The sequence below is a fragment of the Mus caroli genome, chromosome 17, assembly GCF_900094665.2.
Source record: "Mus caroli chromosome 17, CAROLI_EIJ_v1.1, whole genome shotgun sequence".
NCBI lineage: Eukaryota > Metazoa > Chordata > Mammalia > Rodentia > Muridae > Mus > Mus caroli.
Genome location: NC_034586.1, coordinates 31,486,003 through 31,498,131, shown reverse-complemented (window position 1 = coordinate 31,498,131; position 12,129 = coordinate 31,486,003). Strand labels below are relative to the sequence as shown.

Below are 12,129 nucleotides of genomic sequence, written 5' to 3'. Positions count from 1 at the left end.
CTCCCAATGTTTGGCTGGCCTCTTTAAAAAATTAAGAGTTCACCCTAGGTCGTCTGGCAGTTGTAGTCACACAGATCCATGGTATCCAGTGACAGGCAACTTTCCTTATGCACAGACCAACCTAAGACATGGGGCCTGGAGGCGATAGGGTAACCCTAGGACGGGTAAGGCTGTGACATGAAAGGATAGACCTAAGACAGGAGCCATGGCCGATAGACAGACTTGCCCAGACCTAGTCCAGCATCATATTATTAAACAAAAAAGGGGGAGATGTAGGCAGATGGGCGCCTAAAAGATGGCGCCGGTTTCTGGTACACTGTCGCCATAAACAACGCCACTGCACAGGCGCTAGCCTGAATCTAGTGCCAACCCCTCCCAAGTGGGTGCATACAAATTAAAGTGCCGGCAGACTGACCAATCCCAGGAGGACACATAGCTCTCCCCAGTGCTGGGGTGTATATAAGCAGTGCTCCCTGGGTTCCTGGAGTTCCCATAGCATTGAGGTGTTCCTGAAATAAAGCTGTAGAGAAGAATCCGACCGTGTTGTGTCTTTCCTTGCCAGACGAGGTGAGCACAACAGTGACGGGCTCTGGTTTGGGTCCTCTGGTTTTGGTGGGTTATTGGGCAGGGCTAGGGGTAAAAGAGCCTCCAGCAAAGGAGGCAAGTGTGCCTTCCTCATTCTGAAGACAGTATGGAGAAGGACCAGAGGGAGGTATGAATTTGGGTAGATCTGGCAAAGAAATGGGGTCAGCAAAGGTTTGGAATGTGGGACACTGAAATGTGAAATTCCAACAGTTGCCACAAGGGGGCAGCGGTGGACGGGGGCTGATTCCAGGTTCTCACTCACCAGTCTTTGCTTCTGTGGAGACAGGGCCATGGCGCTTCCCATCCTGGAGTCCAAAGAGTAGAAACTTATACTTTCGGTCCGGCTCCAAACCTGAGACGGTGACCTCACCCAGGTCTCCACTCACAGGCCCCATCTGGGGCTGCCCCTGTGCGTCCTTGTATTGGATCAGGAAGGAGTCAAAAGGGCTCCACTCACAGGCACCACCTTGGGTTGCCCATCCCCGTTCTTGTACCGGATCAGGAATTGGTTTAACTGTTTAACTGTCCCTTGGGGACTGTCCAGGAGAGGCTCAGGGAGTCAGGGGTGGCATCTCTCACAGTCAGCTCTCCCAGGTGCGGCTTCTTAGGAGGGGGCTCAGGAGTTGTGGTGGGCACCACCTGTGTGGTCAGAGCTTCCTTCTCTGGAGCTGGACACACACACACACACACACACACACACACACACCACATTAGCTCTTCTCTGTTCTTGGAATATAAAGAAGCATTTATAAACAATACAAGCAGCAGTGACTCCAACACATCTCCTCTGTCTTTCCACACTTCCNTTCCTAGATCCCACCCAGATTTCTGCCAACACCCAAGTGACTTGTCTCTCTCCATTGCTTGTCTCATTTGAACATGACCCACATAGCCCCTGCCCTGCCCCCTCTGAACTGTCTCTCCTTGCTGGGCTCAGATCTTTACCCTGACCTCGTTTGGAAAATTCCTTACTCACCTGTCATGCCCACGGTGGACATGGGGCCCACAAGACAGGGGTGGCATCTGTCACGGTCAACATTCCCAGGTGCGGCTTCTTAGGAGGAGGCTTGGTGGTCCTGATGGGCTCTGCCTGTGTGGTTGTAGCTTCCTCCTCTGGTTATAGACAAATACAGGGACAGGTTATATCCTAAGTTCCCACACAAGGATGTTTATAAAATCAAAGCTCTGAGGAGCAGAACTGCACTGGCCACAGTGACATTTCTTTTCTGTGCCTTCTACCCTGACATTCCTAGCTCCCACCTGGGCTTTCCCTTCTTGCTCCGTCCACCCACCCATGCCCATGTGATTTCTCGCTTGATGCCTGTGATTGTACCTCATGTGGCCACTGCTCTGTGCCTCCCTCTGCTGGTTCTCCTTGCCATTTCCTTCCTCACTGAATTCAGAACTTTGCTCCAGTCTGGGCTGGAACAGCTCCTTAGCAATCTGACCCGTCCCTCCCAGACACAATCCTTGCAGATGAGTTCATTGTTGGAGGTCTCTGGCTGGGAACAACTGACACTTGGTTCCAGAGCATCCAGATCAGGGTATAGGGTTCTTTGTGGAGTGCACTAATTGATGCACTGGAATTAAAATCTAACATTGCATCAAAAATAAAATAAGCCAGATATGGTGGAGCTCGCCTTTAATCCTAGCACTTGGGAGGCAGAGGCAAAGCGGGTCTCTGAGTTGGAGGCCAGCTGGGTCTACAGAGTGAGTTCTAGGACAGCCTGAGCTACACAGAGAAACCCTGTCTTGAAAAACAAAAATTAAAAAAAAAATTAAGTCAATGAAGTGCATTTATAGGTGACAGTGAAACACCAGGCTTTTTGGTATTCTCTCGTGGGCTGGGTGCACTGGACAAGGACAGATTCTCTGTAAAGAGTCCTGGGCCAGCTCATGCACACTGACAATTCCAAGGTCGCTGCCTCTGCTGTGGGCCTTTCCTGGCAGCCTGCTCCTCAGGATCCTGACTGGATAGCAGGCTCTGGATGCCCTGCTGGGTCTGAGTGGGATTGGCAGAAGTTGGTGTAGTTGTTTCCTCCCAAATGAAACATCCCCTGAGTCTCTCTCAGGAAAGTCCTGAAGCTTACAGGATTTACAAAGCCTCAGCATGGTTATGGAAGCATAACAATTGTAACTCTCTGGCAGGTGCAAGCTGCACAGGAACTCCAGGAAAGGGCTTGTGGGGGCTGTAACCTCTGTTGGAGTTAGGTTTTCAGTGATTATCTGTCTTCATTCCGATATCATCATATTCCTACATTTGACCCCTCTGGGCACGTTGGTTCACTACGCTAGACTTGGGTTGAATTGTTTCTTGGGTCTGTTTTCAGTGCCTCGTGTGGTGTGAATAGATTCAAGTCTCCCCAGGACAGTCAACCAACATAATTGGAGAACATCCAAGTGAGAAACTTGGGATGTCCTTTTTCCTAATTTGGATAAGGTTGATGAATGGTTTACACTACATAAATATAAGCTTGTCTCCAAAACAGTCAACGGACTCGAGGGTGTATTCCAGTTCTGAAAAGTAACACATAGGAAAGATGGTAAGCAAGCTACGGTGTCAGCTGAGTGACCTCTTCATAGGCAAAGATGTGAAACTGAAACTCAACTGCCTTCTCTGAAAGAACTTGCCCACACAAGGGAGGAATTGCAATGCTCTCTGCTCATGAGTCTCTGGCTTGGGTCAGGGGAAGTAGAGAAAAGACGACAAGATGGAGGCATTGCTGACTGTCTCTTACAGCTGGCAGGATGCAAGACAAAGAGAGTGCAGATTGGACCCATGATAAAGAGCCTAGCCTAGGATACAAAATCTCAGATCCCCTGGGAGGAACTAGATGATTAAGGGCCAGGGAAGGGTGGAAGACAACAGACCTTAGGTCTGACCTCTGTGAGTGGTCTCACCGAGAAGAGAGGAAGAGAATCTGTGACTCAGTATGCAGACAGGGCATTCAATAGTAATGACTGAGTCCAGTAAGCACATGAACAGCTTGGGAAAGACTTTTAAACTGAAAGCTTCCAACAGCCCTGCTTTCTGTGGCTGGGGAACAGAGGCAGATGGGATTAATCTGAGTGGAGATGGAGAAACAGCATCATAGCAGCCCATCCCACCCCGAGACAAAAGCTTCATAACCGAAGGCAAAACAGAATTCGGCTCGCAGGAGCCAACAGGGACACTTAGTCCCCATAAATACCAGGGCCTTGGAGGCAACAGAATGGAGAAGGTGTTGCTGGAAGAAACCAGGAGTAAGAGAAGCAACACTGATACCCAGCTCATCAAGTCAGATAAAAGTGTGTTCCCAGGAGAGCTAAGAAAGAGACCTGCAGCCAGATGTCTTCAATCGCAGTGCTCAAGGAGCATAGGCAGGTGGATCTCTGCGAGTTTGGGGCTAGTCTGTTCTATATTGCAAACTCTAGGTCAGCCAGAGCTACACAGGGTTTCAGTGGCTTGTGGGGACCCAGGATGGGATGTGGTCTTCCCGAGTCAGAGTCTCTGGGAACTCAGAATGACTCTGAACAGTATGTAAACGATTTTATAAAACGCAGAAGCAGTTGAGAGGGAATGAGAGAAAGACAAGGAAGACCAAAGATCTGTTCCGGTCACTCAAAAGAAAATGTGCTGATATTACTGTACAGACAATTCCTACGGGGAAAGTGAACAGAAAGCCAAATGCTGCACTAGTGAGTGAATTCATCACAGGTTTCACTCCCAAGTAGCAGTCCACAGAAGACAGAAATGATGGATGCTGTTGATTTAAAAGTTTAAACTCATGGGCTGGAGAGATGACTCAGCAGTTAAGAGCACTGACTGCTCTTCCAGAGGTCCTGAGTTCAATTCCCAGCAACCACATGGTGGCCCAAAAACATCTGTAATGGGAATCTGACACCCTTTTCTGGTGTGTCTAGAGACAGCTACAGTGTACTCGCATCAAATAAATAAATGAATCTTAAAAACAAAACAAAACACAAAAAACCCAAACACTCCCCCCAAAACCCATTAAACAAACAAACAAATTATATCAGCCCATGTTGCTGATGGCCAGGAGCTTGTTAGAACTGGGGACCCAGGCCAACTGAAGGTATGGTAGGTTGGAGTACAACTATGGGCATGAGTTGGTCCTCCAAGACCATAAAGTACAAAGAGATACACACTGGTCTTAAAGCAACAGTATCTTGGGATGAGGAGGACAGTGTATGGAAGAGGTCTGTGTGCTACGCAAGGCCAAGCAGGATGGTACACCTATTCTATCTATATGTACTTAACATACCTCTCTTGGTCACGAGTGAACACGATCAGATCATTTTGTACTGTGTTGAGCTTTGGCAATGTTTCCTTACCAGCACCTTTGCTGCTGGGGTCCCAAGATCAATCTGCATTCATTCGGATGCTCAACAAGGGATCTTCAGAGCACTCCCCCAAGGCTGTCCTTACATCCTGCTTTTTTGTCTTGGGATCCCTCTTTGTTATTCAGTCCACCTCTATTAAAGCACTGGGTTACATAGATAACATCATGCCCATCTCTGAATGTTTTCGACTATCTAGAAAGTCGTCTGAAGTACAGGAAAGTCAAAAGTTCAAGAGCCTAGGGATGATGCCCTCCATCAATGGGAAAGGGGATGTCCAGAAGCTATAAGGTTGGTGAATGGAAATCCAACAGGAGGATTACCTGGCTACCTTCCTATGAGGTTGAGGCTAAGAACCCCCCAAAGCTAAGGCTGTTGGTTGCAACATTAAATTAGATAGACATCTCTATCGCCTAAGACCCTGCACACTTGCTGCAGAACATGGAGAACCAGATGGACACTGGACTGGAGGGTCCCCTCTTGCTGGTCTGCATTTATATTACAGACAGGCACCAGGAGGGGTGCTATCAGAAAATTCACACCAGCAGTCTTGCTTGTCTGTCACCCCTGAATTCTGCAGAGCCACCCATGCAGGCCCAACTAGCACAATAGAGGCATGGCTTTTATGGGAACAACATAATTAGGTCTGTGCCACATGAGGGAATTTACATCTCATACTGTAACCAGGGGGGAAGCCTGTGGCTGGAGAAGACATAGGCCCTGATAGGGAGACAGGAGCTGCTGTTTTATTAAATGGATATAATATACCTATGCAATGGCCTTCTAAAATCTGTCTGCATCTATGGATTACAGTGGCTAGCAATGCCAATTAATCATGGAAGGAAACATCTCTTGCAATTAGAGGTAGACTGTAGGGACTCAACTGGTGAAATTACTGAAACAAAATGACAGTTGCTGTGTCTTATACTCAGCAATAGATGGAAGAAAATAATGAAGCATTTCTATCCCCTCCTTCCAAGGTTCAGGGAACACTGCAGAAAAGTGGTGTGTGTGTGTGTGTGTGTGTGTGTGTGTGTGTGTGTGTGAAAGCCAGAGGAAGGACGACAGCATTGTGTAGCTATTTCCTCAGAACTGAAGCATTCCCTATCAGAGAAAAGCTCATTAGCATTCAGGAAGTAGTCTGCTGTGGTGGTGTGTGCCTTTAATTCTAGTACTTGAGAGGCAGAGGCAGTCAGATCTCTGAGTTCCAAGTAAAGCTTGTCTACATAGTGAGTTCCAGGACAGCCATGGCTATGTAGAGAGGCCTTTTCTCAAAAACAAATCACAGCAAAATATTCAGAAAGTAAACAAAAGCTTACTCAAGAAGTAAAGAAAACTCACAAGTCTCAGGAAGCTCCTGAAACTTACAAAACTCAGAGTCTGTCCCAATACTAGCTAAACAGTAGCAATTACTTTCAGGAGAGTTGGAGAAAGCTCCAAGGATGGCTCTTTTGTGAGTGATTATTCATGAGGAGGTTGGCTTTTATGTAATACACCTGCATTTGGGTCACCCATATTTTCTGCAAGTAACCTTTCACCCATACTCTTAAAGTAATCTACTAATTCAGATGTCAGACTTGTGTGGAATATCTTCACTTGATCTTAGCCAAAAGGCCGAGAAGCGATTGTGTGGAATATCTTATTTGTTGTCAGTATCCTATCTAGATATGTATCCCTAGGAAAAGTGAAGCGCTCACACAGTCTTGCTGCTGTGAGAATAAGTGTTACCATAAAGATGGTAGAAAAGGGAATAAAAATGGGTCATCATTGGGGCCAAGAATTGGCTCAGGAGTTAAGAGCACTTGTCGGTCTTGCAAAGGACCTGGGTTCAATTCCTAGCATCCATATGGAGGCTCCCCACTTCCTCAAGCACAAATATGTGGTGCACAGACATATGTGCAGGCAAAGCACTCATATGAATAAAAGAAATCGCATCATTCCAAACAGACCTATCTGACAGTCACTCACCAGTCACACCCACAGTGGACACGGGACCCACACAACGCCCCTCATGGAGCCCATACAGGTTCATCTTATACTTGCGCTCAGGATCCAGGTCTCTCACGATGACCTCCCTCTCCTGGCCTCCAACACGTATCACCTGGGGCCGCCCACCACTGTCCTTGTACTGGACAGTGAAGGAGTCAAAGTCTCCCTTGGGGATGGTCCAGGAGAGGCTCAGGGAGTCTGGGGATGATCCTGACACTGTTAGCTCTCCCAGGAGTAGCTCCTAAATGGGTTCTGGGGCCTCTCTGCTGGGCTCTGGGCTCCGGGGCTCTTCCTCTGCAGATGAGGAGACAGAGGGGGTGAGGCAGGATCCCTAGCATTCCCAAGCTCCTATGTCCCTGCTGTGGGGACCTGGACAGCCACCAGCATGGCAAAGGTCTGTATGGCCATGCTGTCCAGGGAGACCAGCCAGCACCAGGGGAGCCACCACTGTCTTAGTCACACCAGGCTTGTGGTATTGAATAGTTCTTGGTCACTGATTCCTTACCTACTAGTCACTGTCCACTCACTTGTCACTCCAACAACAGACACGGAACCCACACGCTGGTCACTCTGGATGTCATACAGGTTCATCTTGTACTTGTGGTCTGGCTCCAGGCCAGAGATGGTGACCTGGTCCTCGTGCCCTGGCACCCGTACCACCTTGGGCTGCCCATCCCCGTTCCTGTACTGGATCACAAATTGATCAAACTGTCCCTCGGGGACCGTCCAGGAGAGGCTCAGGGAGTCAGTGGTGGCATCTGTTCCAGTCAGCTCTCCCAGGTGCGGCTTCTTAGGAGGGGGCTCAGGAGTTTTGTGGGCAGCACCTCTATGGTCAGAGCTTCCTCCTCTGGAGCTGGACACATACAGGAACAAGTTAGGTCTTTCTTGTCCTCAGTCTCCACATAAAGGACATTTATAAAAAACAGAGCCTTGTGTGTGTGGCACCACAGGCTTTTAACCCCAGCACTAGACAGAAGCAGGCTGATATTTGTGAGTTCAAATCCAACCTGATCTGTGTAATGAGTTTCAGGCCAGTCATGGCTACAAAATGTAGCTGTCCTGAGATGGCTCTCCCTGCAATCTCCATCCTCATTAGGCTCTGGTCTTTGTCCCCTTTCTAAAAGTGGACCTGCCCCAACTTAGCTGCCACCAGACTTGGAATGTTCCAGACTTTTGCTAAACCCCTCCTGGCTGCCTCATTCACCAGCCCGGGACCCCCTGGTGGATGGGAGCACTCAGGCTGGATGGGATTACTGAGGCTGGATGGGAGCACAGCACATCTCCCACACTTAGCCCTCCTGCCTTTAGACTACCTTCCTTCTTGCCCCTTCTTGTCTTGCTTGCCCAAGATTTGCATACACCCATCTTTGATGCTAGATTCCACCATTCAGCACAGAACCCAGGGCTTCCCAGGATATCCCGACTGTGTCTTAAGATCTCAGAGGCTCTCATACAAAGTCTGGTTCTTTATGGACCATGCTTTTATAGCCTGCTGCTCTCTGCACTAGTTTGGACTCACTTTTTCTAAAGCTGTCCCTGACCTCATGCCTATTATACTTCAGTCTCACTGGTTCTCTGTGAGCAGGCTGGTTTTGGGTGACCCTTCCAGGTCCTTTCTTGTCCCTAGTCTTCCCTATCACAAGCTCATGTTTGATGTGACTATAATAAACCCATTGCTCAGGAACCTGGCAGTCTCCCAGGCTCAAGGCTCCTCATTAGATGCAGTCTGCACCTAGATCCATCACCTGTAACTTTGTTGATACACAGGAGGGGTGTACAGTTAAGTAAGACTGTATCCCAGCACCTCCTTCACTGTTTCCAAGGAGACAGAGCCTCTGTGAGGACTCCTGGGTCACATATTCCCAGGGAGTGCCAACATCTCTGTTGTCTGAAGCTGGGCTATTCAAGGCTCAGCTGTGCACTGGCCTCACAGTTAGGATCATCTGTCCCTCAGATGCTACTCATTAAATGCCTGGTCTCTAAGGTGATGGGGCAGAAGCAGGGTCCTTTAAGAGGTGTGACCTGGTAGACATTCCCCAGGTTGCTTAGGATGTGCCATTGAAAAGGACAGGGAGACTGAGCTTCCTGTTTTTCTCCAGTCTGCTTTGAGGTGTTTGCTAATCCATGACAGATTCTGAACGAGCAAGACCAGCCCATCAAAACCAGGGTCAAAGCAAAACTTCTCTCAGTTGATTATGTCCAGTACTATCACTAGAATGAGGCTGACAGAGTAGCCTGATAGGAATGCAGATAGACTCTAGGTGGACTGGTTACATCTGACCTGCTCTGTGGTGTGTCCCAGGCACAAGGAATTGCTTGCTAAGAACAAATGCTTCCAGGTAGCTGGTGACAAGGGGACAGCTTCTTAGTCCATGCTGGATATACCCATGATGGACAGAGCAGGGTTCAAGGCCCCAAATGGACCCATACAGGTATATTCTGAACTTGTGACTGGGGCTCCAGTTTCCACACAGTCCTCCTGGCCTCCAGGTTGTACCTCTGAGGCCACCCATCCCTAGCCTTGTAGAGTCAAAGTGGTTGTCCTGGGGAGTCTGGGGAGTAGTGATCCTGTCTTTACTGGATCCTCCAGGAGTGACTTCTCTGGGGGTTCTGCACAGGGATCTCCTCCTTAGGTGTTGGGAACAAAATAAAGGTGGGGAGGCCTGGGGGAAGAGCCCTGGGGAAGAGGGGGATGGGAAAAGCGGCCTAATGTTTGGCCAGAATTCCTGTGTTCTGAGCATGCAGATGTGGGCGTTGGAGGGCTGCCGGGATGGTTTCCACATGGCTCTGGGTGAGCATCTAAGTCTCTGACCCACTCTGCGGGGGGTGGAGTAGGGGCAGCTCTGTACCTGGGGGCCTGGAGAGCTTTCTAACACTGACCAGAGTGCACAGCGGGCCTTGATGCAGCAGAGCAGAGACCCTCTCTATGGTTTAAGAGCTTTATTATAGAAATGCAGGGGAAAGAGAGAAGGGAGAGAGGGAGGGAGGGAGGGAGGGAGAGAGGGAGGGAGGGAGGGAGGGAGAGAAAAAGAGAGAGGGGGGGCTAGAGAGAAAAAGAAAGAGAGAGAAAAGAGGAGAGGAGAGGAGAGGAGAGGAGAGGAGAGGAGAGGAGAAGACAAAGAGAAAGGGAAGAGGAGAGAGAAGTAAGAGGAGTGAGAGGTAAAGGAACAAAGGAGTAAGAGAGCAAGGTTGGGGCTTAACAGCTCCTTTTATGGTCTTCACTGTTGCTAGGTAACTGGGGAGGAGTTTAGCCTGAAGGTCAGACAGAAGCTTGGGCCATTGCTTATGTGACTACTGACCATGCTTCTCTTGTGGGGGCTGTGGTGGGTGGTAACTTAGGCAGGGGCCAGAGTTCCAGGAGCATGAAGGAACACCTACCATGTCATGTAGGTGAATTATGACCATTGGGGTTCAGACCTCAGCTCCACTGGAGACCAGCCTGTAATTCCCCACACTCAGGGTCTTACGACTCGAGAGAATCGGGTCCCCAAAGTACACCCAGTAGCTAAAGTAGAAGGCTTGGGGACTCAGGTGGCCTCAAAGCGGCCATCTGGTCACTGGAGGCTGGAGAGGACTGAGCTATCCTCGCTGCCCCATCTGATAGACTGCCTGTTTCCAGATCCTCAGGAGGCAACTGGAGCATGTGTGTCAGGAGCCAAAGCACTGCTCATTTCCTTTGACCCAATAGTCTCAATTCTGGGCATTTATCCTAAGAAAATTATTAAAAGTAGGGGAAAGTTACACCATGGAAGAATTCATAACAAGATTCTTCATGACAGCAAGATGTGTCAGGACCCAAATGACCCACAATGGATGACTGGTTTTCCTACAGGCCTTTCACCAGAAAGCATCAAATGACCATTAAAATGGTGATTAGTGAAGACTGTGTGGTCACAAGGTAAATGACTAGCATCCAACTGGCCCCCAGAAAGTAAGAGACAACTGCTAGGGAGCACAGCCAGCTGCTTGGGAGCACAGCCAGCTGCATGGGAGCACTCAGGCTGCATGGGAGCATTGAGGCTGTATGGGAGCACTCAGGCTGTATGAGAGTACTCAGGCTGTGTGGGAGCACTGAGGCTGCATGGGATTCCTCAGGCTGTGTCAGAGCACTCAGGCTGTATGAGAGCATTCAGGCTGTATGGGATTACTCAGGCTGTGTGAGAACATTCAGGCTATATGTGAGCACTGAGGCTTTATGGACTCACAGATGCTATATGGGAGCATAGCTAGGTGCATGGGAGCACTCGGGTTGTATGGGAGCAATGAGGCTGTATGAGAGCACAGCCAGCTGCATGGAAGCACTCAGGCTGTATGAGAGCCCGAAGGCTATATGAGAGCACAGCCAGCCTCATGGGAGCACTCAGGCTGTATGGGAGTACTCAGGCTGTGTGGGAGCTTTCAGGCTGTGTGGGAGCATTCAGGATGCATGGGAGCACTCAGGCTGTATGGAAGCACTGAGCCTGTATGGGAGCACTGAGGCTGTATAGGAGCACAACCAGCTGCATGGGAGCACTCAGGCTGTATGAGATCACTCAGGCTGTGTGGGAACATTCAGGCTGCGGAATTAGTGTGCAGCCTGAGAGTGCAGAGCAGGAAGCTCGCTTACAGCTTACACCTCAGCTTCTGTGGGTTTGGTGGTGGTAGTGTGTGTGCCAGGAATGGAGTCCAGGGCCTCATGGGATAGTCAAGCACTCACAGTTGCTATGGTGGTTACTGCTCAAATGCTAGATTGAGCCTCTCACTGCTGGTTTTCAAGCTTTGCATATCCTGTCATGTCCCTCACAGTATGAAAATACAGGCTTGAAAAGAGACTATTGAATAGTATCAGTAAGTGGGAGGGGGATGGGAACGGACAGTGAAGGAGGTGGGAAAATGGGCAAAGGACACAGGGGAGGGGATATGGGAAAGCAGGGACATGTGTCCCTTATGGGCCACTCCTCTTGCTGTGAGTTGAGAATGGCCTTGTGAGGAATGACAAGAGACAGGACCCCGAGCCGAGGGTAAGAACTAACAGTTTACCCCCAGTTGCAAACTCTAGCTTCCCCTGAAAGGAAATAAAACTTGAGACCTGTGATTCATGTAATGTATGTCAAATAGCCCAAAGAGTTGTTTGTGAGCTTTGAAACCTGGGGCTGAGAACATAGCAGAACAGACCAGGACATGCCCGGGCAGGCCCATCGCTTCCCTATCTCCCACCCCTCTGACCTCAGGCTG

At 49.3% G+C, this 12,129-nt stretch overlaps 1 protein-coding gene across 1 annotated transcript in view; it reads right to left on the bottom strand.

Moving 5' to 3' along the window:
- Positions 1-12,129, bottom strand: part of Tnxb (tenascin XB) — a 69,898-nt gene that overhangs the window by 19,764 nt on the left and 38,005 nt on the right. The window contains 4 exon segments of the mRNA XM_029471256.1: positions 1,616-1,698; positions 6,895-7,218; positions 7,446-7,727; positions 7,730-7,768. Of these exon segments, the coding sequence (XP_029327116.1) occupies positions 1,616-1,698; positions 6,895-7,218; positions 7,446-7,727; positions 7,730-7,768 (728 nt within the window).